This window comes from Patagioenas fasciata, chromosome 6 (assembly GCF_037038585.1).
Source record: "Patagioenas fasciata isolate bPatFas1 chromosome 6, bPatFas1.hap1, whole genome shotgun sequence".
In the NCBI taxonomy this organism is placed as follows: Eukaryota; Metazoa; Chordata; class Aves; order Columbiformes; family Columbidae; genus Patagioenas; species Patagioenas fasciata.
The window spans coordinates 22,188,876-22,214,128 of record NC_092525.1 but is presented as its reverse complement, the minus strand read 5'-3'; the positions used below and the strand labels follow the sequence as shown (position 1 = coordinate 22,214,128).

General features: G+C 38.8%; 1 protein-coding gene across 1 annotated transcript; it reads left to right on the top strand.

The window, feature by feature from the left end:
• Positions 1–28: 28 nt before the first annotated feature.
• On the top strand, positions 29–18,977 carry SCP2 (sterol carrier protein 2). The gene is made up of 16 exons (XM_065842483.2): positions 29–187; positions 1,516–1,570; positions 2,166–2,237; positions 3,525–3,656; positions 4,645–4,709; positions 5,715–5,841; positions 6,718–6,781; positions 7,035–7,121; positions 7,713–7,863; positions 8,750–8,897; positions 10,796–10,903; positions 12,583–12,733; positions 15,201–15,294; positions 15,904–16,033; positions 16,745–16,824; positions 18,052–18,977. The coding sequence occupies exons 1-16, from the start codon at positions 146–148 to the stop codon at positions 18,145–18,147; spliced, it is 1,602 nt and encodes a 533-aa protein (XP_065698555.1). The 5' UTR covers positions 29–145; the 3' UTR covers positions 18,148–18,977.
• Positions 18,978–25,253: the final 6,276 nt, after the last annotated feature.

The window sequence follows — 25,253 nt, the reverse complement described above, 5'->3', positions numbered from 1 at the left end:
GAACAGTGGGGCGCTGCGCCTTTAAGGAGGAGGTGTAAGAGGGGGGTGGTTCTTCACCTCCCGCCCCTTCGCTCAGCTGTCGCTCGCCGCTGTGCGTGTGAGGGGTCTCGGCGGAGGAGGGGGGTGTGCGTGTGCCGCCGCCATCATGCAGCGCCGGGTGTTCGTGGTGGGCGTCGGTATGACCAAGGTACGGGGCTCCGCGCCGCTGGCCTGCGCCCTGCTCCGGCACCGTCTGTGTGTGGGGGTGTCAGCCCCAGCGGGTCGCGTTTCGGCGGCGATGCTGAGGTGACTCCCCTGCGGGTGTTCCCTGTTGAGGCTGAGCGGGGCGCGGGGGGACGGCGGCACTGTGGGAGCTGCTCTCTTCCTCCCGAGAGGGGGATAAGGCCCCTCACAAACACCCTCAGGAGGACATTGGCGGGAAGGAGCGCAGGGCCAGCGGGTCAGGCCCGGGCGGCAGCGGCCCAGCGCAAAGTTCACCTTTGCATGGCGTGGGGGGGGGAGGACGGGCCGCCAGCCAAGTCAAACTGGTGGGAGTGGGTCCCTGTGTTACTGTGACCCCCGGCCGTGGGCCGGTCCCCTTGCTCTGAGCCCCGGGGCCGGTGGGCACAGGTGCCTCCAAGAAATTGTCAATACTCTATTTCCCCCCCCCCTTTATCAGCCCAAGTAACATCAGTCACTCTTACAGACTTTTATAATGCTCAGTTCACTGACTGTTTTTTTTCTTATGAGCTTCGGTATGAAGGTTCTCTGGCTAAATTAAGGAAAGGAAACGATACAAGAAAGTACAGCTAAGTATTGCGAGAGGCTGGAGTGGGGCACATAAGCATAAGGAGGTAGCAAATTAGCTTCTATATACTAACAACATCAAATAATTTGTAGAAACAGAAGTAGTTAGTATGAAGATTTTTTTTTTTTAGTGGTCACACTTTTTCTTAATCTTGTAGCAATGCAAAATGTTGTTGGACTCTAGTGAGTCATAGTACTAAGAAAATTACCATCTCTACTGTAACAGTGAGAGGTAAGGTAGAATATTATTTGTATCAAAGTGAAATAAGGCTTGTGAAAGGGAGGCTTATGTAGAATTAAGTTCCATACCAAGAACAAGCATTTTCCTGTTACAGTTAGTGTAACAAAATGAAGTGAAACTTTGTCCAAGCCTTAGTGAAGATTAAGTCATCTGTTGTAATGGATCGGTGAAGATGACAGTTATTCTCTGTCCCAACCACAGGCTTTGGTCAGGGTTATTTTGCATCTTCATACCAGGCATGGATCTTCTTTAAGACTGAGCAAAAATGGTCCTCAGCTTCCATAAGATTGCACTGTTTTTTGCTTTTAGCCATCACAGAGTGTGGCAGTATTATTTGTGAATTGTGCAGATTTTGTCAATTAGATTGTTTGCATAATTTAAAACTGGTTGTTCACAAACCTGTTTCTGAGTGAAATATAAGTTTTTAAATATACCAATCTGGGCAAAAAACGTATTACATCTCACTGTGTTTTTTTTTTTCTTGTCAGTTTTTGAAGCCTGGTGCAAACAGTGTTGATTATCCTGAAATGGCTAAGGAGGCAGGTAATTTAATAATAAAGCAAGCATTTAGTTTGATTGTTGACAATTTTAAGCCTTACAGTTAATCTTTTTATTATACGTATGAAGGAACAGCTACTGTTCAGTAAATAGATACGTAAAAAAGGCAAATCTGAAACTGATAGAACACTTTCACAAAATCCATAACTGACCTGTTTGTTTCACTGCCTTCCAGAACTGAAGTCAAAAGGATAGCTTAAAACCAAATTGGACGTTTTAAGTAATTTTGTACCTACCTATATTATTCAAATATGATTTTATTGGAACAAAGAAACTTTGTGCATGAACACAGAATTGATTGCATGACGTTTTCTGATAAAGGAGCTTGTTCAGAACGCAAAATACCACAAAATTTTCTTGTGAGAATTAAAGTGCAAGACTGTATTAACTATTCATATGATCTAATGAGAAATTCTCACAGCTTTCTCTTTCTTGTTTGTGAATGTGTGAATGATACATACTGAGCTAGGTTTGCTTGTTATGGTTGAGACAGCTGCCTTTGTGTTTGTTTTTTTTTTGTTGTTGTTTTTTTTTTTAACCTTCAACTTCTAATCTTTTTTTCAATTTTTAAACATTTTAGGCCAGAAGGCTTTAGCTGATGCTGGGATTCCTTATTCAGCAGTGGAGCAGGCATGCGTGGGTTATGTTTACGGTAAGTATTGTCGTTTGATTGGGATGTGACATTTGCAGACATCTGCATAGATGAAGCATGAGGGATCCCATTGGTTTCAGGTTATAGTATTTAATCACATGTCAGTTTGTAGAACTGTTTCAAACTTTAAAAAGAAATATTTTTAGTGATTACAGATCTGTGCCTGTTTATTTGTGGAGTTTTCAGTTCTAGTCATGGGCTTCATCATGTGTAATGGTTACTTGGGAAGACAAACACCATCACTCTGGATGTCACCCATTCTTCCTTCTTCCCCCGGCTTTATATACTGACCATGACGACATGTGGTGTGGAGTATTCCTCTGGTCAGTTGGGTTCACCTGTCCCAGCTGTGTCCCCTCCCAATTTCTTGTGCAACCCCAGCCCATTCGCTGGTGTGAGGAGCAGAAAAGGCCTTCATTCTGTGCAAGCACCACTCAGCAATGACAAAAACATCCCTGTACTATCAACACCCATTTCAGCACATATCCAAAACATGGCCCCACACTAGTTACTAGGAAGAAAACCAACTCCATCCCAGCCAAAACCAGCACAGCCCTCGAACAGATTTCTAGTCGATACCCTCAGCAGAATCTTATAACGTGATTCACTGCTCGTTGTAGCGAAAGGAGATGGTGTAAATGACTGGTTTGAACCTTTTCCTGTCACCCCAGTTAACAGATGCCTAATGTATTTCTCAAAGCAGTCCAAATTAGATTTCTGTTATGGGGAAATCTATTTCCATTCCTAAGAGTTTTCCATTTACTTTCTTCCTGTTCCTCTGTTAATGACTGTGTTATGGCAACTGAAGTAAAGTCAATCAACTGTGACATCTGTAGCGTCTTCCAAGCCACGCCTCTGAGATGTTTCTGTCCAGTCCAGTTACCTTCTGTTGATTCATGGCCTGTTGTCACAGAAGCAGGACAAACTTCTCTTTTTAAAATCTGATTATTTTCATCTTATTTCTAAGGTTCTTGTACTGTGAACACGAGAGACACGCAGGATGACGGTTCAAAAATTCAAGTTACAGTTTAAGTGGTAGCATTGCACGTAGATGGTAGGATTTCTTTTCACTGGTGAAGTCTGAGTATGCTGCCCTGGGAAGTGGTTGAATCACCGTCCCTGAGGGTGTTTTAAAGACGTATAGGTGAGGTTCTGGGAACATGGTTTAGAGGAGGACTTGACAGTGTTAGGTTAATGGTTTGTCTCTGTGATCTTAAGGGTCTTTTCCAATCAAAATGATTCTGTGATTCTATGTGCCTTATTCTAATGTTGTGCCTCTGTATAAAGGTGACTCGACCTGCGGACAGCGGGCTATCTATCACGGTTTGGGTTTGACTGGCATCCCTATCATTAATGTTAATAACAACTGTGCTACTGGGTCAACTGCTCTGTTCATGGCCAGACAGCTCGTAGAAGGAGGTGAGTTGTTTTGCTCTGGGGCTCGGTAATACATATTCCCTATTTCTATTAATATAACTTGAATTAGGAGTGGGACTAGTGAATGTGTGAGTACTCTGAGTGGTAAATGTCCTATCCTGTCCTCGTAGGCAAAGTTGTGTCTTCTGCCTCACTCAACTGAAAAGGTTGTTCAGTTGTATATAAAAATATAAGACCAAGCACTTAAAAAGTAAGACAGTCACTATGAACCAGAGCATTATGTGTGCACCTAAGAGACTATGTCTGTGATGCACTAAGATGATATATATGTATGGATATATAAATGTGTTTTCCCATGTCATAAGCTGTATGAACCTAGTGAGTAGTAAGCCAGTTAATTTTTTTCTGGAATAATTGTTTGGAGTAGTGCAAAGTGTAATATTGTATTAATACTATAGTACTGCAAGACACTAGACCCTGCAGGGTGGAAAGAAGAATCTGTTAAAAAGTGTAACTTTTAAAAAAAGTTTTGTTTTGGTTTGGTTTGTTTTTAACTTAAGCTGAGTGTTTGACTAATGCATTTTTGGAAGGAAGAGGAAGAGAGCAGTGCCTTGGGACAGACTATGCTTTGAACTGACAGATGAGTGTTTCCTTCTGTTTCTGCCGTTCCTTTGTGGACTATGATACTTTCTTACGCTTAAATGCTGATGTTTATATAATGAAAACTATAGTAACATTCTGTATGATTATTCTAGTATTTGTAGCAGAGACATTAAGTGCTTGATCATCTAAGATAATCTATCAAACATTTAAATAATAAACTGCAACCTTGTAGTGATCTCTCATTCTTCAGTATTGATATGTTTGTATCAATACCATTTGCACCCCAATCTGACTCTTTCAAAAGTGAAGTAAGGAGGAAGAATAACTGGTAGGCCTTCATACTGTTTCTTGTGACTGAATAATTGTTAGTACATAATGTCATTTATAATTACATTGTGTTCTAAATAGCCACAAATTTTATTTTAAGGTTTGGCAGATTGTGTTCTGGCACTTGGCTTTGAGAGGATGGCAAAAGGATCCCTTAATTCAGGTGTAAGTGTCTGAAACACGTTATATTTGTATATGAAATCCACCTCCTGATTTTCTGAGACATCTTCTCATAAATACCAGTTCTTTTAAGATGTTTCTGTAGATGATTACAAAATAAACCATTATTTTAATCCACAGCAACCTTTAAAGAGTTTTATGGTTCTGAGTGCACCTATGATACACAGATTTTGCATGGAATGTTTTAGAATTAATTTTATTACATTTTAAATTAATTAATATGTCATGCTTTTAGTATTTTCCCAAGAATACACTAAAAGCAGGGTTAATAGGAAATAATGAAAGTGAAAGAATACTGAAGCATTGAGCAATTGAAGAGTCTCTCAAAATGACAAAGCAAATCAAAGAAAAAAATTTGGGTCTCTTGGCTTGATGCTCACTCAGTTGACCAGTTAATACACTTTCCCAATAACTAAAGGCTTTTGTAAACCTTTCTTTGTTGTTTCTTCTGTGTTTCTACTGGAGAGGTTTGGGGTTTTGTTTGTGTTTTGTCTTATGGCAAGCAATGTTAGAGCCCATATGTTGTTTGATTACAGAACTGGCAAGTTTGATAATATATGCAGAGGTTTGGGTGAGAGGTGTTAAATTTAACAACTGATTGAAATGGGTGACAGTTAATCTTTAACATGATTTATGATACAGTATTAATTTTATAACTTGGAACTATATTAAATGCAGGATTTTTAAGCTGAGGTGAAGAATACCTGAAGTTGTCTGCGGAAAATAGCGACTCTGATAGAAATCACATTGGGGTGGTTTTGCAGTGAATCAGTGCAGTGATGATAATGTTAAGCGTTTTCTGCTTATTTACTCTTTCTTATACTTGCGAAATTATGAATGCTTCGGAAGATGTCGCTGGAGTACAACATGCTGTCCGGTGGAATTGTTAAAATGTCAGAAAAACCTCTGTTTTGCTTGAGGGCACTTTTGTGGCAGTGTTGTAAAGGAAAGGAAATTGAGTTGCTTCGTAACTATTTATCTTCTTTTTAGTTTTCAGACAGAACTAATCCAATTGACAAACATTTGGAAGTCATGATAAATAAATACGGCTTAGCAAGTGCTCCAGTAGCACCTCAGATGTTTGCAAGTGCTGGCAAAGAACATATGGAGAAATATGGTATGTGAAATACATTTTTTCATTGTCCTCTTTTGATTAAGTGATTTAAAAATACGCATACTAGGATTTAGGTTTAAAAAAATGACAGCATTCAGGGCTCTTTCTTTTACCCAAGTACTACAGCTGCAACATCTACAGCTAACTCATATGGGAATACACTTACATAAAGAGTTATCTACAGAAAAGGTGGTGGTATGTGGGGAAAATAAAAACATCAGGAGACAAAATTAAGGCTGTGATACAGTGTGCCTGGTAATCATGCTAATGGTAGTATGGTTTGTGCCTCTGCAAGATCTGGGTGATAAGGTTGTATGATTTCCTGCATTTTCACTTGTGTCTTAGGATGGGTAGATAGACTTGGGACTGAATTGTTTGACAAAGGCTTTCAGATATTCAAAATATAGTACTAGGCTGCTGCTGTTTCTTACCCTCTTGCCAGACAAGGGAGTTGCCTCCAAGGTAGGAGGTTGGCCTGTTAAGGATCTTTTATTTGCACTTAGTTTTAGACTAGTATACAGAAACATTTTAGACGCTGAATATTTCAGTGCAGCTGTTTTGTACTGATGTGAAAATGAGCATTCAAATTTCAATAATATAATACCTCAAATAAATAAAAAGCAGTTATTTTCTGTATCTTTATGTTAGTAAGTGTTAAATACGTAAGTAGGATGTTCTGTTAGCTGAAACTTAGCCATGTTTAGTAGTCTTTATCTAATCTTTAGACCAAGTTAAGTTCTAAAGGAAGCCTTGGTAACAATTAGTCTCTCGTAAAGATGCTTTTAAAGGTCAAATTCTTATGACATAATTTTCAAAATGCTCTGTTAGCACATTTTGGGTAAACAAAGTATTTTAACACTGCTTTCTTTCACCTACCAGGGACAAATCCAGAGTACTTTGCAAAAATTGCATGGAAGAATCATAGCCATTCCACTAACAACCCGTGAGTAGTGTACCCTACCTCTGTATTGAACTACGTTGCTGCTACGAAATTCATGCAAAACAGAATATTATTGTTGGAAATACTTTGCAGAGTGTATTCTTTATTATGGAATGAGAGTTATACTCAGCATGAATTCAATATCCGGTGCCTTATATTTTGTAAAAACCAGCTCTGTAGCTGTCTAATAGTGTGGTATTAGTATGTTGACTAAGGCTGTGCTAAAACTAAGATGGTATCTGTGTGTTTTTCTTAGGTATTCCCAGTTCCAAAAGGAGTACACTTTAGATGAAGTTCTGAATTCTCGCAAAATTTTTGATTTTTTGACTGTCTTACAGTGTTGGTAAGGAGAGGACTTAGCATTGTGAAATAAATCTTGATGTTAAGATAAATATGGTAGAACATTTATTTAAATGAAAGTGTGTGTGTAAAGGAAAATTTACAGATTGTGAAGTAAAACTTATAAAATGAATGTGGAGTTTCTGTCTTGAACAAACACTTTCCAGATACTTGTTCACAGTATAATACAGTAGGCTGAAATGAGTTTTGTACTTTAGGACTCTCTTGTAATTTTGTATCTTTTACCCATGTGCATATGTTGCTGTTAATTGTTAATTCTTCTCTTCAGCCTTTCCTATATACCCCTGGGAGACTTGTGGCTAACACTGTTTATAGCTAAGTAGAGGCTTTTTTGTTCTAAATTGAAAACCTAATGATACATTTCTGTTTTGATGTCATGCTTTTCAAAGATCTGTTTTAAATATTACTGAAAGTGTCCGGAAAACACTGATGGAATTTATGGTTTCAGTAGCATCGGCCAAAAAAAGTGGTTTTTTGTGTCCTTTTTGTTTTTGTTTGTTTGTTTTAGAAGATAATTCTATAGGAGATTGACATGACTGATTTAGAATGACGACATTATTTTTCTTTCAATCAGTCCAACATCAAATGGTGCAGCAGCTGCAATTTTGGCTAGTGAGGAGTTTGTGAAAAGGCACCAGTTGCAGCCAAAAGCTGTGGAAATTCTGGCCCAGGTGATGGCTACTGATTATCCAAGCACGTTTGAAGAGAACAGTTGTATGAAGATGGTAGGTTTACAATTCTGTGTTCCCTTATGCTCTTCAGGGTTGTTTTTTTAATACCTGCAAGTCCTAATGACAGTGTAGACATTTCTCTGTCAGTAAGCAAACAAATCACACTTTGTGGTAAATATAAAAGTAATTTCATTTGGGCAGGTGGAGTAGGCAGAGTATGATTGTGGGATAACAGTAAGAAGTTGGTAAAAAGGCTATAAAAAACCCTAGTTTTTAACAAATTATTTAAAGGCTACTTTTTAAACAATTAAAACACCAATAAACACATTTCTTTAATTTTTTTGTTTGTCATAGTAATAAAACTTAAAACCATTTTACTTATGTCTGTGTAATACTGGAGCTGCAATAACCCATTGGGTGTAGTCATGATTACTTCCTTAAGTAGAATGAAGGGAAAGACCTGAACTGCAGAGCTTAGATCCCACTGTATATTGACTAAAATAATGGGATGATAGTCAAACCATTAGAATACCCAATAGTTTTTACTCTGGTCATGTTCTGTTTGGGTTTTGAATACAATTCTAGTCAGATGCCTGATAGAAAAAGGTAGCAGGATAGTCTGAGGGTTTTGTTTCAATGCTATTGATTGGAGTCATGCAAAGGAGCGATTTGGCTTGTAAGCAATCTTGAGAAAACAGGATATTCCCCAGAGAAGTTTCCATATGCCAACAAGAAGATTTAAAATGTATTATTTCTTTCTGTTAATTCATACTGTAGGAATATTAAAGGCTATGATATGTGATGCATTTAAATAAATTAGAATGACGTCTCCTACAGGTTACTTTCACTTACAGGACACATAAAAGCACATTTAAGTGTAGAAATGAAATTGTTAGCTATATTTCTTTAATGATATATACACCATTTCTTCTTGTTGCAGGTTGGCTATGACATGACTAAAAAAGCTGCAGAAAAATGCTTTGAAATAGCAGGCCTAAAACCTACAGATGTTGATGTGATTGAACTTCATGACTGTTTCTCAGTTAATGAGTTAATTACCTATGAAGCCCTGGGACTCTGTCCAGAAGGTAATAGCATCAGTGGAGATCATTGTTTTCTTAAAATGGAAAGCATTAAAAATATCTTTTTAGCTGTTCATATAATTAGAACTTTGAGTTGTCTACTATACAGATCTTCTGTGTTTGAAACTCTTATTAGGTAATCTCATAAGAAGGAAAAGCAAGTTACCACTGTAATAACACACAGACCTGCAAACTCCAGAATTAGATTAACAAATGAGTGTGTAACTGTGATTTCTGAAGACATATCCAAGGCAAATCAAGTGTTGGACAAGTGTGTGAAAGCAGATGGCTAGCTTGTGCAGGGATGGCTCTTTCAAGCAAGAAATGCAAGATTTCCATCTATCCTGGTGTTACCTTTTAGGAAGAAAAAAATCAGACAAGAATTACCTACAGAGGGCATGACCAAGTTACTTATCTTTGATACGACTTTTAAAAAATCTTGAAACATCTTTGCCTTTGAAAATACGGAATTGTTAGCAAACTGTGAACATGACTCTAAAGTCAACTGTGTAACAATGCATAATCTGTCCCCAGATTAGTTTAATGTCATTGGAGTGGATTTACAACAGATTAAATTGTAGTGGAGTTTTGTTCTATGTAGGTAAGTCAGACCATTAAAATTTTCTACTGAAGAGATTTTTGATTTGAAATAAAAAAGTGCATTGAACTGCTACTCCAGTATTTGATATATTTAAACAGTAAATGAATTCTTGTTTTGCATAAATAATCATCTGATGTAATATTTCCCTAATTTGTTGCTTTTAACTAATTTTGAGAAAATATCATTCAGTCACTAGGTGGTGTATTGCATTAAGTCTAAGCTTTCTCAGCAGAACAGACAAGTCCACAGGTCTTCAGGAAGACTTTTTATGCATTTGTAGTTCTTTGAGTATCTGACCTTGAATGCTTGCTTTTTACTGTCTGCTTTGCTGTGTTTTTGTGATATCTGCAGGAAAAATGGTAATTGGTTGACATGATTTAGATAGGTACATTAAGCTTTTTAGCTTCATTCATTTAATCAGAAATAGAGAAGAATCTTGATGGTACTTTTCTATTTGGCCAATATGTCTTGTATGTGGCATTCTTATAGTGCAATGCTCGCCACCTTTCAGTCAGTCTGACCTTCAAAGTACGTGAAGCTCATCTTGAGGTGATAGGCTAATTAGAGATTAGTGAAATGGCATAAACCGCACTGCAGGTTTAGTTGTGCTGGTGTTCTCATTTAATGGGGAGAAGTAAGTTACAAATACAGGAAATGTGGCAGATCATTATTAGACCTGGATGTTAATAATGTAGGCTGAAGAAGCTGGTACAAGAATAAAGGAGTAAGGGACTGGTTAAAGGGGAGAACTGTCTCCTGAAGTCAGGGAACTAGTAGTCTGGAAAGTGAATAAATTCTAAGCATTAGTGTTACAAGTGGTTTTGTTTACTATCTTAATGTCTTAATGCAGCCCAGGATACCATTAGCTGTCTTTGTGGCAAAGGCATGTTTTTGGTTCATGTTCATCTTGTTCACCAGGACTTCATGTTCTGAGCGTCACAAATGACTAACCCCTCTTTTACAAAAAACATAATTATCGCTGCAGTTAATAGAATAATGAGCAACTTCGTTATATTTATTATAGCATAATACTACACATCAATGAAAACGTTCAACAGCAAATTTTAAAAAGCTTTTGTATCAAACACTAGCCCTTTTACTTCTTTTCCATGTTACACTTTCTCCAGCGGTATGAGCAATTCTCATTAATTTAGTTTGGCTACTTCCAGTCTGCTCTTTGTAAAGTCTGTGGTGTGGTATTTTCTAGGTTTTGACTGACATGCACCATCTTCAGTAAGTGACAGTAGAGTTGAAAAATCGCTTAAAAACAAAAGGAAAACGTTTTATAAATACTGTTTTATAGGAAAAGCATGTGAGCTGATTGACAGAGGAGACAATACTTACGGAGGAAAATGGGTTATTAATCCCAGTGGTGGCTTGATTTCAAAGGGACACCCGCTTGGAGCTACAGGTATGCAAAACCATTTCATTTAGTCGTGCTGGTTAGATCCACAGTACAGCTCTGGAGAAGGGCAGATGCTTCCCCCTTGTGTTGATCTGTGTGTGAGACACGAGGGCCTTGTAAGGCTGGAAGGGAGCACTGGAGTTGATTCTCATTTCCACCTCATGCAGGCATGTAGGATTACCCAAACCAGAAGCATTGGAGTGTGAATTTAATTACTTATCGAATTTTATGGTGCTGCTTTTTCTGTTTGTTAAAGCAGCCTGTGAACAGCTTAACTTCTTTCTTTTTTTTTCCTAAATAATTGCTTAGTAGTACAACTTCTGATAAACATAGTTTGAATAACCACTTTTGAGTGTTGTCAACTTCAGATCTTGAAAATTTCTACTGCATCTGAATAGCCCATACCCTTGTTAGCTGTAACAAAAGCTATTTCTCTTAAGCCCTGGATGTAAAAATATTGATCTGGTATTTGCCAGCATAGGGTTTTTTGTTTTGTTTTCTTTAAACTGCTATGCCAAATGAGGTGGTTCTTGGATAAAATGTGTTTGGATTTGTGAAGATAATTCACCTTCCTTATTTGGAAATGAGAAACTGTCAGAGAACTGGGGAAGAGGAAACCTTGTAAAACAACAAACCTTAATCTAAACAGCTGTAACAGCTATATAATCTGCAGTTAGTGTAGAGAGGGGAAGTATCAGGAAATTTTGGAAGAAAAGTATTTCAGGTAAATGAGACTGTGGGTATCTGCGACAAGATGAGGATGTCACTCTGCTGGATGTATGTTACATTTCTGTCAGTTACACAGGAATAAATCCAGAGGCAATTACTGGTGCTGGTGCCTCTATTGCCAAGGGATGGAGGGGAAGAGTCATTAAACTGCAGGAAATGTCATGTCTGCTTAATTTCGCTATCAAACAGTCCTGAGGCTACCTGTATGCTAATGAGGGGTCATATCGGTCATCTTCAGTTTCCAAACTCTGCCAGGGCAGGATGTACCCTTGCACACATTCTCTCCTTGGGTCTGGGAGAGTGCAAATGAAATCTGTTAATTCTCATATATGACTGGAGTTCCCACACTTGTTACCCTGGTAATGTTTCAGCTGGCAACGTGTAAAATTCTGTGCACAAAATGCATATTCTTCCCCTGCCTTGCCCAGAGGCATGAAAGGGAAAGAGGTGGAGGTTTGTGGGTGATGGAGGGAAGAAGAAATGTGTGTATGGTGGAGATGGATCTCAAGTGCAGAAATAGCTGATAGAAGAGGGAGACTGAGACTGGGCCCCTCATCATAAGGACATTGAAGTACTAGAGAGAGTGCAGAGGAGATGACAAAGCTGGTGAGGGATCTGGAGCACAAGTCTGATGATGAGCGGCTGAGGGAACCAGGAGGTTCAGCCTGTTGAAAAGGAGGCTGAGGGGAGACCATATCGCTGTGTACAACTGCCTGAAAGGAGGTTGTAGCATGGAGGGGATTGGTCTCTTCTCCCAAGTAGCAAGTGACAGAATAAGAGGAAATGGCCTCAAGTTGCATCTATTTCTAGGTATCTGAGCTGTCAAGAATTAATTTTCTCCAATCCGATTATATGTATTAACTTAATATCTTGTTAGGAAAGGATGTTTATGGACCACATCTGCAGTATGTTCCGTAGCTCTTGTAAGCAGCCCCGATCTGTGCTCGATTCCCCAGGCCTGGCGCAGTGCGCCGAACTCTGCTGGCAGCTGCGCGGCCTGGCCGGGAGGCGCCAGGTCCCGGGGGCGAAGGTCGCGCTTCAGCATAACCTGGGCATCGGCGGGGCCGCGGTGCTGACCCTGTACGGCATGAGCGTCCCCGGAGCCAGGTGAGCCCCGCACGGGCACCCTGGGGCTGCTGCCGCCGCCCGGCGCCCTGGGAGGAGCGGTGGTGAAACAGCCGAGGGGCTGCGTGAGGAGAAAAACAACTCTGTGTGTGAGACAGAGGCCCCAGAACAGTCACCTCGGCCGGTGTTTCTGTGGAGAAACGCGCTGCTAAACGAAAACACTTGTTCGGCATTCGTGCCTTAGTTATACTGTCACTGGAAACTTTCACTGCGGGTTGGAGAGTGTTGTAAAATAAGCTCGCTTCGTGTTCACTGTGTACCCATATGTTTGTGTTTCAATACCAATTTTCCTGTATTTTTTTAGAAATATTGTTTGTGTAAGGGAGAAATTGCACTGTAAGCTAAAACTTGCTCAGCAGTTGGACCTGTTGTGTACCTACTGTGCTGCAGGTATATACAGAGATTATAACTCAAAGTAGCTTGCTCTTGGTGCTCAATACGCATTGTGAGTTATTGAAAAGAGCAAACTGGCCTGTAAAATGGTTCACATGATTTCCTGTGAGGAGAGGTCTAACTGGAGGAAAATAGCCAACAAAAGAAAACAACCCTTTCAAGAACAAAACAGACCATGTTAATGAAAATTAATTGAAACTAGAGGCTTGCCGAGAAAGCAAGACATGCACGGGAATGTTAAAATCATTACTAGTTTGGTTTCATGAGGAGCTGCTTGCAGTTGTATGTGTGAGATGTGGTATTCTTAAGTACTCATTAGAATGCAGGCATGTTACTCGTCCAGTCCTGGCTAATGAATTGGCACTTGCAGTGAGAGGAGAACCCTGCTATGAAGCTGTCTGCTGTAGTTCTGTGCTGGGATGGGCAGGAATTGAGAGAAAATACTTAAAATTTGTAAATATACTGCAATTTTAGGAGAAGCTTTTAAAATACACAGTTCCTTTATGTTTTCAGTTTCAACCTTGCTTAGAAAGATCGAGCAACTCTTTATGGATATTATGGTTTTAGTTTTAAAGCTTGATGCCAGTACTTTATATTTGCTCTGAAAACTTATGAACAGTAAGATTTATCATCTTCTGGACTTAGAGAAATAATTATTCCCCTTCCAACTCATCTTTCTAGTGTGTATTTTAGCTGGACCTGTACAATTCATGGAAGGTGACGGTATAATCTGCGGAGGAGCTAATGAGAGAAGCAATTGAATTTTGAGGGGCTGCAGCTTTCTATAGTACAGGGTCAGAAGTGATAATCCTATTGCTTCTGTAATCTGTAAGAGGTTAGACCATATGAGAAAATAGGCATGATACAGGAAAAAACATATCTTATGTGCTCTCTTTAAACATGCTCACAAAACTTGGCAGTGGGTGTTGGTACACAGTTTTAAATCTGAAGGGAAAGGACCTACAGAGAATGTACTATTTTGCATTGCTTTGAGCTTTCTCTTTAAAAATATTGTAATTTCATGAAACAAGGAATTGTTTGCTATTTGTATGCTGTTAACCTTGAGACAGTGCTCCAATGATTGCCTTCGTGTCAGGAAAAGCTTTCCATGTATAGATAAGGACTCTCCTGAAGACGTGAAGTCTAATTTACTATAGTTCACTTCACCTTCATTGGTATTGAGAAGTTTAAGTTCCTTCTTAGGCATATCCTAAAGAAGAGAAATCTTAGCAATACTGTTTTCATCTTATATTACAGAAGCTTAAAAACCTTAAGTTCTCCCAAAGGCTTTATGTGACACAGGGAGTAGGGAGTTGCAGTAACGTGTATCGGACTTTAAAATGGACCAGTACAGCTAATCTGTTCAGGCCCCACTTACGTAGTGGCATGATGTTGTGTATTGCGTAATTAGGGGAAAGGTGGTGGTATTTCATGTTTATGAAGATACTTCATACCATTTTTTCTACAGTCATGCATGTAGACTTATTGGATTCAGATCTAGCCTGTAATTAGTGGCTTCAGGAACAGCTGCCAAGAATTTACATCAAAGTAAGTGACAGGGGGACTTGATTCATTTTTAATTGGTCTTTAAAACAGTTCTGCTCTCTTTTGACACCTTACAGTTTTACATCCTGTTAGTACAGCCTTGGATTATTAGCAAAATTGATGTGTCTACTTCAGATGAGCTCCTACTGTTGCTGCTTTAGCAAATATCTATAGGGTAGTGTTAGTGCCACACAAGTAAGTTCTAGCCACGTTTCTTAAGCATGAGGTGTGGCAGTAGTGTTGGCTTATTTATCTTAATAAGATTAATGATTTACCTTCATTATAAAATTAGTGTCCTGTCCATACATGTGAAAACATCTGGATCCTTGATTGTCATTCAAGCTGTCAAGCCCATGAGAGAGTAAGCTTCACTTCGGTATCATGTAGTTGCTCTGTACTGCTAAAGTGTTTTGGTATGACTGTTTTTGCTGCTGTTAGGCCTATTCACAATAATTTGAAGGTGCTGAAAATGTGATTAAAGATATGCAAATTAACGGGTTTTTCATTTCAGCATTGGCCGTGTTGCGGCTGTGCCTCTCAGTGCAGCTGTTGATGCATTTAAGTCACACCTGGTCTTCAAAGAGATTGAAAAGAAGCTTCAAGAGGTATTTTACTACTACTTTTACCTACAGCAGGATTTTAATTTATGACAGGACATGTGTGAAACCTGATGGGAATATAGTAACATTAATCACTTCCTCAGTGCTACTCATTGAAACAAATGTTACAGCTTTGAATTTCACTGTTGTCAGAAACCTTTTTATGTTGTGCTATGATTTTAAGTAATTTTTTTTTCAGGCAGTTCCTACCTGCATAAGTGTATTTTGGTAAATGAAAGTTTAGATTGTATATGAGGGGCTTGCTAACTAACACAAGAAACTTTAAGTTTGGTTTTGGTGTTTGTTGCTTTGTAGGTGTGATTAGAAGAAGAAATCGCGTTTTGTCAGATTTACATCAAGACAAGACTGTTAGGACAGTGGTCATTTTTCTTAGTTGGTAGATTTTAATATAGATAGCCATCATTTGTATTTTGGTTTTTGTTGTTGTGTTGTTTTTTGTTTGCTTTTAATTATTGCTTAAATGAAGCCTAGTAGAGGAAAATAGGTATTTCTATTCTAGTAGAAAGGGTAAAGGTTTTAAAATTCTTTTATTCAAACTATTTTAAAGTTATCTTGAAGTAAATTAATAAATTGCACATTACATGGTCATTACAGGAAGGAGAGCAATTTGTCAAGAAAATTGGTGGAGTCTTTGCCTTCAAAATAAAAGATGGTCCTGGTGGGAAGGAAGCAACTTGGATAGTAGATGTGAAAAATGGCAAAGGCTCTGTGGCAGTTAATTCAGGTTAGTGCTATTCTATTATGTCATTGCAGAAAACACATAAAACTAATGAAAAGAAAATAAATTCCTATTCTATTAAAGCTATAGTGACTTTGAGCAAAGGTGGTGTGGAGCTGCCTTACCTTTAAACTTTTCTTATTGCTGATGCTTTTAATCCCTGATATTTTAGACTGAGAATTCACCATCTTCTACTCTGAATTCTTTCCAGATAGTTGCATGTTTTCTTAGAGGCTCCAGACGGCTTTTATAGAAATCAGAACTAAAAAAAAAAAAAAAAAAAAAGAAAATAATTCAAACCTCAGGAATTTTGTTGTTCTCACCTCTTAATTTTGGCCAAAAATGTAATTTGTAGCTGTCCATTCAGTTTCTTTGTTGGAGACAGTGTCAGGCAGTAAGCTGGTGTATTGTCAAGTTACTTCTCTGCTGCTAGTTAAATGTAAAACTTGATTGATTTCAATACTGTACCAGCTGACATGAACTTTTAAGTTCCATTTAAGAAAAAGGCAGACATACGTAAGACACAGAATGGATGATGGTGGGGAACCCCATAAAAGTATTGGAAACACACAGTTTGTGCCCTTGCTGTGAAAATGTCTTGTATCTGAAGTCATACCATTTTGCTAACCCGTAGCGTCAGCAGATTCTTCATGGAGTTGCAGCTTCTATATTGTTTCATGTCCCAGTTTGTATCTTCATAGCAACTCTGTCTTACAGATCAGAAGGCGGATTGTACGATCACTATGGCTGACGCTGATCTGTTGGCTCTCATGACAGGCAAAATGAATCCTCAGACAGTAAGTATAGCAGAGATGAAACAGTAAGGGGACTGACTTGTTTTTTTGTTTTGAGTGTGTTTAAGCTGAAATAATTTGAATAAATCCCCTCCTCCAAAACTGCCATGGCTGATCTGTAAAATTACAAATCTTGACTTACTTTGGCCAGTTTGTTCAGAGGAAGATTAATCAGGAAAGACAGTATCTACTTTTCTGAGCAGGTACATATTACCTGAAACATCTGTAGGTAATCTAGAAGGGGATATAATAATGCTTGGCTTGCAGAGAAGAGGGGGGAAATAGTGTTTGCAGTGTGACTTGAGAAAGGAGGAATGTTTGCCCTGTATTTGGGGGGCTTTACACTCAGAGCTGACATTAATGTAAGGAATAATCTTGATGCTGAAAAACAGAAATTGAGGTGAGCATCAACTGAATGCCTATTATTATTTGAGTTTTTTAAATTCCTCAGTGTGTCAAAAGCAGTCATAGTGTACAAGTAAACTGGACATTTAAGTTAATTTTAAGTTGCTGTTCTGTACTTATAAATTTGAAGTGCTCTGTGTAACATTCTTTTGAGTTTTTGGTCTAGTACTCAGAGGGAAAATTTTCACAGCTGAAGTGTGTCTACAAGAAGCTGAAAGTAAAACACATTACAGAAATGTTGTAATGTACCTGTAGGAAATTCAGAACCAATTGCAATTTTGCATCTACAATATGGATATTTTAGTGCATGCAGTTAATCTTTTTACAAGATCCAGAGAAAAAAAACTAAACAAATCTTTAGTGTATCTGTGTCACAAACTAGATTTCTAAAATTTAACTAATCCGTAACAAAACCAGTAATGGCTGGGTGGGATTTCAGTAAGAAATCATTTGTGGCATCTACTGTACACTGTTGCTTTACTGTCTTCAGTAGAAAGAGCGAACTTTTATACCATAAACTTTCATTACCAAAATGTTGGGTATTCTGCCCTGCTTTGTGTACAGATCTTTCGATATGGTAATCCAAGAAACAAGCAATACCAAGTTTATTCTCTGTAGTTATCACAAATGTAATAAGCATACAACTTCCTCAGTTTACTGCCCTACCTTCTGGTGTCCAAAAGTGCATTTGTTGATGAACGTGAAGTGTCTGCTACAGCTGTAGGAATTGTAAAACTGGACGAGGACCTGCAGATAACTTTTGGGAGGGGTGCATGTGGGATAGTATGTTGTATTGCATTTCATATAATCTTTCTTTCTGTTTAGGCATTCTTTCAAGGCAAGTTGAAGATTGCTGGGAACATGGGCATGGCAATGAAACTTCAGAATCTACAACTTCAGCCAGGCAAAGCTAAACTTTGAGCTCATTAGAGTAAACAGTCAGTACTTGATACTCTTGATAAAAAAGTAGGATGAAGCTAGATATTATCAATAACATGGTGCAGGCTGGGTTTGATTTCACCTCTCTCACCTAAATTCTGTGGTTAGAGACCTTAATTCTATTAATAAATTCCATCTGTTTCTCCACAGTAAAGTTTTTTTAGGCTAAGCTTGAGGCACTAACTCTTACAAATGGCATGTGCTGAATTTTCGTGACATTTTTTCTTTCAATCAATGTGAAAACTTTGTATAAAACTTAGAGTTGAATGAGGCTGCTTACTCTCATTCAGTTTAGTTGGGAAGAGAGTGAGGAAGTTTATAAATGGACATATCAAATAAATTAGTTGCATTTTTTTCAAAATCGTAATAGCAGGTTAAACATGGAATATATACAGGAAATGCTTTCAGACTTTCAGTCTAGCAAATTTGCTGCTGCTTCAATTAAAACGGTCTTATAAAGGGGATGTCTAAAACCATTTTTTTAGAATAGGCTTTAGGAATTTGCTATCAAATACTTTTCTTATTACTACTTTGGAATTAAAAAAGTAAGCAAAATATCCAGAAGTAAACAGGAACTAGAATGTTGTTTTGAGATTGACAGTATTTGCTAATACTTCACTTTAAAAAAGATCAGGTTCTCCAGGAGAGCAGAGGGGGACTATAACCAACATTTTACCTGTTTTCTCCTGAGAAAAATCTGGTGTTGATCGTTAGGAAATTCTTATCAGCAATAGAAAAGCTTTAACTTCTGTTTTTGGGAAAATGTACTCTGGTTGGAAGTTTAATAGAAAATTAAATATACTTTTCCTGTTCTTCTGTGTGTCTGTTCCTCAGATCTGTAAACATGGATTTCATGTTAATGCACCAAACTGACTAGTTTTATACAGGTTGTCACAAGGGGCACCTACAGTCCTCCATTTTTTCCTCCTCAGGCATTGTCAGTAGATACTCCGTAAACTACATCTCAGTCCAGTACATACACCTCACATGTGGGCCGTGACTGAGGAACTTATGCACAGACTTTCACTTCCCTGGTTTAACTAAAATCATAATAAAAATGAGCTAATTCAGGCCAATCATTCTGCGTATCTGGTGTGAAAGGTTAACAGATTGCTGAGCAGTAAGAATGGCCGTACTGAATCCGACCAGAAGTCAATGTAGTCCACAATATTTTCTGACTGTTGATACCGTGGAAGGAACACTGAGATAACACAAACATCTGTTTGCCCAGAATACTTTCCTAGCTGCCAGTGACTTTACATTTTTTTCAGGCTCACAGATTTGAGCCAGAAGTGGTATATCTGAATCTAGAGTTCTTGGTGAATACTCTTTTATGAGTTTGTCCAGTCCCTGTGTGAATCCTTCACAGCTTTTTTTAGCATGGGCCAGGAATTTCTGTAGCTTACCTACATGTCATGTGGAATCAAATTTATTCTTTTATAATTATTAATATTTTTATCTTCTATATTGCAGTTTTATTTTATACCTCTTAGTTGCTTTTTTTGTTCTTGTTTTGGTGATTTTTTTCCTTTTTTCGTCTTTTTTTTTTTTTTTCCCTCTGAAAGCAGCAGTGAACAGCCTTAAAGCACTTGCGGTGTTTGTAACCTTGCCCAATCACCTTCAGATTTCACAGCTTGAAGAGGACATTCTATTTATCTGCATCACATGGAGAGACACTTTATAACCTTTTGGGCATCTACCTGTCTTTCCTGCACGCTGCATTCTGACTGTCCTGTTAAAAAGCTTTCAAGATACAAGAGCGTTTTCTTCTTTTATTTCTTTGATTTCTTTCTGACCACTACTAGATTTGAGCTGATGTTTCTTAGATATATTAAAACTGGGGACCTATTCCTTTCATAATGACTCTTTGCTTATTTGTGCACTGTGAAGTGGAAGCATTTTTTTCAATTATGGTTCCATCTACGTCACTTTTATACTGAATTTCTACTGTCTGTTTTACTGTCCAGGCACTGGGTGTTCAGACCTGCCTGCAGCTCCTGTACTCAGCCCTGGTCTTTTAATATCTAGATAAATCAACTGTTATCACCTCACTGTTCATATTATTTTTCAAGGCATTAGCTCAGTTTTAAATAGGACAGATATGGCCTTGTTCCACTGTAAACTCCTTAAAATACAATTTGGTCATATGAATCAGGGTTCCTCTTGTTTGCTTATTTATTGATTTACCCAAAGTAAAGTAGTGAGGAGTCATGTCTCTCAAATGAAAGCAGGGTTAGCTCTCTACAAAACAATGTTTGCTCATGTATTCACTGCTTTTTTCCTAAATCCTTACCATTTGGCTTGTGGGTTGAAATAAAGGGGAATTACGGGATTGCAACAGTTATTCTGTATGGAAAACAATTTATTCCTCTGCACAGAGTTGCATATATGCTATTTTATTAGCAACATTTGCCCTCCTTTTGAATGACTGATACTACCAAGAGCTTTGAGTAGGTATCTGTTATGCAAGCTTGGAACCTGTCTTTTCCAAGAGTTTTGAACACAGCTACAGCATATTATTGGCCACGGATTGATTAAAGAAGCAAACAAATTTGGATATGTAAACAAGCTAGCATAGATCACAGTAGTCCATACCAATAAAGGTTTAAGATGTGCTTACCTGCAGGTTGAGATCATTTTTAAGCGGTAATAAATGTTGCATGGTGATATTAAAAAAAAAAAAAAAAAAAGCGTTAAAATAACTTCAGAGTTTGTTTGCTACCAAAGGAATATCGAAGTCTGAGACCCAGGCCTCCAAAGAAATCTCTAGCTTTGTACAGGCCCAGGGCTTTCAGGTTTGGGCACTTGCAGAGATTATGCCATTATAATAGAAAAATCCCAGATGAAATGTAGATATTTACTTCAGTTCTTGATTGTAGCTAGAGGGAGTAATGCTGTTAGCACAGCCTGCTTTCTCTGTGTGGAACTAAGAGAACTAGTCAGTTTCATATTTCTCCTTTCCAGTATTTTTAAAGGCCAAAGTTGTATATTTACCCCATCTACTGGTGAATGTCTTTTTAGACATCTGTGTTGTGTTACTCTCACTTTCAGTGTCATAAGTTAATATTTTTAAAATATTCTATGGTTTTTGTGATTTTTCCTTTTTCTGGGAGTGAGGTGTGAGGGTGATCTTTTCTAAAAATCCCAGATCTTTCATTTACATTCTGCAGTCTTTGAATCTGCTAACTTGAAATAGGTAAATTATACAGTGGGCAGAAATAACTTACCCTGTTCATCATGATAAAGAAGTAGGCAAAGTTCTGTGATACAGAGCAGATTTTGGCATTATCTTTATGTTCTGTTACTGATTTTTTGCATAACTCGTAACATCACCTGTGTTTGTACCATTTTAGAAATCTCTTTACAAAATTTTCTTTCTCACTCCATAGTGCTCTCTTGACCAAGCAGCGTTAAGCACATCTTCTCCAGCCAAAATCCTCTGTAACTTTAGATCAGTCTTTCTTATGAAGTTTGTGTTATTTCAGTTCTGTTATGTTAGTGTGAGTCCTTGAGGGCAGAATTAGAAAGGTAGCTGGAGATACCAAGAGATGGCCAGTCACTGAACATAGCAAAGTTTAGATTTTTGGTTTCAATGGCCTTGTGCAAACTAAAAAGAAGTCCTAATCCTGTAGGCAGAGGGTTCAGTGTTCTCAGACTCCTGGTTCACAGGGGAGGATATTTCAGCTTTAGACATTAAAATACCTGGGAGGGCTGTTCTTTTCGTGGACTCTGGTGAATACCCTTTGCAGCTATTGTTTTGGGTTTTTTTGCCAGCTGTGGTGTGTAAATAATTTGTCAGCCAGAGTTGCTGTCAGGTTGGCAGGGATATCTTACGTAAAATTCATATATTTCTTTCAGATGTGAATTTTCATACTGAAGAAAAAAGGTAAAACATGTTTCATTGCTATGAGAGAAGCAATTTGAAGGATTTGTCAGAGTTGGGGCCAGTGAGCAGAGCAATGCCTGGCTCAGCAGATCTGGCTTGCAGGAATTTGAGTGAATGCTTTGGGTTTGAAGCACACATTTTCTTTTTAAATTTTTACTTCAGCTTTGTGTTTCAATCCTGTTTAGGTACAATGCAGTACATTACACTTACACACTTCATACCATATGCATTTTCCAAAGTGATTCCCGCTTTTCTTACAATTAATTTGGGTCATGAGAAGAAAAGCTGAGGGTCAGAACATGGCTCCTTTACTTAAGAAAATGTGCTTCTTCAAGACATCTCAGTTCTCATGTTGATCAGGATAACAAATAGGAATTTGTTATGAAATTCTGGATTTCAGATAGTTGCGAGAGCTCCCTGTGGATAAGTGAGGGCAGATGAGGCGGTCTGGGGGAAGGCAGTTACTGCAGCAATATTTTGTTATACTGGCCTGCCCTTACCTCTTGAGTTACTCCATGGGGGTGTGTGACACAGAGCACCCAGTACAGGTGTTGTAACTGCATATGTGAGAAGGGGAATGTTGAATCTGGCGGGTACCGCATCAGGGCTTTATTTGTGTAAAGCAAGTCTCCTAGCAGGAGGTTATCTGGGATCCCTTGGGTAAGCAGCAGAGAGGGGTTAGTTTGTGCAGGTGAGGAGGTTGTGAACAGCTGAGTGTGATTTGTGGCAGCTGGGTTAAGGGGGGCATTATTCTTTTGGGTGACAGAACATTTCAGGATGTGGGAGGATGGGACAAAGGGACTTGACTACATCTTTCCTCACAATAGAAAAAAATTGAGATAATCACCAGGCTGGATTGGTCCATTTTCTGTATGTCCAATTCATCTGAGGTCAGTTTAAACTGTTACATCCTTGGAACAGGAACTACGTCGCTTCCTGTTTTACAGAGCACTGAGCTGGATGTCAGCTCTCCTTAAACAGAAAAGAATGCAATTAGCCTGGTGGATAAAAGGCAGGAAAAAATCTCTTAACTGTGACAAATCAACACTTGAGGAGGCAAACCACATGTGGAAAACAAATGCTGGAAAAAAACCCACCTGCTTGGAACAAATTCCTTTATTACTTAAATAAACAGCAGTGTAATTTATTAGATTGACAGTGTGAGCTGTTCTGTACCCTGTATCTGTAAGAAGAATTCATTGCTAACTTAAAAGGAGATGGCTTTATATGGCCCTGTGTGGGAAATGTTACTTATATACTATGATATAGGAACAGAAATATCCTAATAATGTTGCAGCAGGCTAACAGGAACATGGATGGTATAAAATAAGTATAAAATATGCTGTGTCTGTATCCCATATTTCAGGTAGATTAAAAGCAGTAGTGGATTTTTTTTTTTTTCTTTTCAAACAGTACATGTCCTCTGGGAGGACAGACGTAAGTTCATTCAGATCAAGGCACAGATGCCAATAGGCTCATGGCCAGGCTCTGTTGTGCATTCTTAGGTTTAAAAAATACTTCCCTTCCTGCTTCGGAGACAAAACCCCCTTTTACTCTTTCTGTTTTGATTATTCATTTTTTAAATCAAATGATGGCAAGTTACTTGAAAGAATTTTAATGGGCTTTTTTCTCTTCTTTCAAATAAAGGCACAGTTATCAGCACATAGCAGTGGACACTTGAGGAATGCCAGTATTTCTGTAGAGTCTTATTTAAGTCAGATAAATAAAGACAAGAGTAAAGAACATTTTATTACCTTTTAAGATACAACTACAACTTAAATCTCCTGAATGCCTCATGCCTCACTCCCTGCTAATCACAAGTCAGTGGGGCTACAGGCATCAGCTCTTCTTGGAGCTCATGCTTCAATAGATCTGCTTATACCTTTTGTTCTCTGCCATGTTATTGCTTGACTGGAGTGTCTGTTACTTGAGTTTATCATATCATGTGTAAATTTTAATCTCTTCAGGACAGTGACAACGGTTGCAGAGTCAGAGCTGAGCAGGTCTCATGGGTTTGAGCTACCCCTGTGCTGTCATGAACCTCCGTGGTTCCATGAGGCAAGTGCAGTCTTGGTGTAACTTAAGTCATCTGGCTTTCTCAGATATAGCTGTGGAATACAGTGTACTGCAGCTTGGTCCTGGATGTGTCCTTATGCTGAGGTCTGCAAGAGCATCTTTGAAAAATAAGAGCTCAAGTTAGCAAAGTCTGTCCTTGACCACCACTGGGCTTTTTCCTGCTGGAGCTGGGACTGGATCTCATGCAGAGCTCTGTGTCAGGCCTTGCAAAAGCACCATGGTGTGTCGGGGCACGTGCTTTCTGTCACAGCTGCCATTGCAGTGAAGTACCCCAGCAGCTCTCTGCCATCTTCATCATCTGAAGTAGTGATCACACCAAAGTTTAAACTGAGCCTTCAACTTCAGTTTTTAAACCCCAAAGTTATTTATGCTGCAACTACTACTCATCCATCAGCAGGGAACACACATGAGTACAAAGGCTCGAGTTTGACTGGAAGGGTTTCCTTCAACTACTTCTGTGTTGTGAGTCTTGCAGTAGAAGTTCTTTTCCTCTGAAAGCACCAGGAAGCTGGAGTGAACAGAAACAGAGGTTGCCTGAGTCCAGACACCATGCTAGGGCACAGCCTTTGGCTTAGTGGTGGGTCAGGATGTTTTTAGATAGGTTTGGTTCCAGCTCTGGTTTTCTTGGGAATTTGGGTGGGTTCTACTGATGGAAATGCAGCTCTGGGCCTGGAGACATGAGATGATGAGTTTGGGATATGTTGATGTAAGAGGGTAAGACGTGGAGGAAGTGAAAGCTTGGAAAAAAAATAGCCTGTGTAGGTAATTTGTCTAAGGGTGTGTTACCTTTGCCTGTGGGATATCTGGTTTCTAGAACTGGCTCTGTCCTGCTGGATAATCCCAAATTGGGTGTGATGCTTCTGTGCCTCTGTTCCCTACTAAAGCAGGCATGATGCCCCTCTTACAATGTCCTGGGGTACCTCTAGATGCTATTTGACAGCTAAGTACAACACTTAACAACAACAACATATAAAAATGCACTTCCACTCTCTTCTGGGCTACTCTGGCATCAAGTGAGCCAGGTGATCACCCTACTCCTCCTCCTCTCCTGCCTGCAGGCTGGGGTAAGATGGGTGGTCCCCCAACATACACTTTTTTCCCCCTCCCTGAAAACACTTGTGTGCAC

What these genes read in the sequence shown, in the direction of transcription:
- SCP2 (XM_065842483.2), top strand. Translation starts at nt 146, where the DNA reads ATGCAGCGCCGGGTGTTCGTGGTGGGCGTCGGTATGACCAAG. An exon ending in TTGACTGTCTTACAGTGTTG is followed by an intron (nt 7,122 to 7,712) that starts GTAAGGAGAGGA and finishes TCTTTCAATCAG; the next exon opens with TCCAACATCAAATGGTGCAG. An exon ending in ATGAGCGTCCCCGGAGCCAG is followed by an intron (nt 12,734 to 15,200) that starts GTGAGCCCCGCA and finishes TTTTCATTTCAG; the next exon opens with CATTGGCCGTGTTGCGGCTG.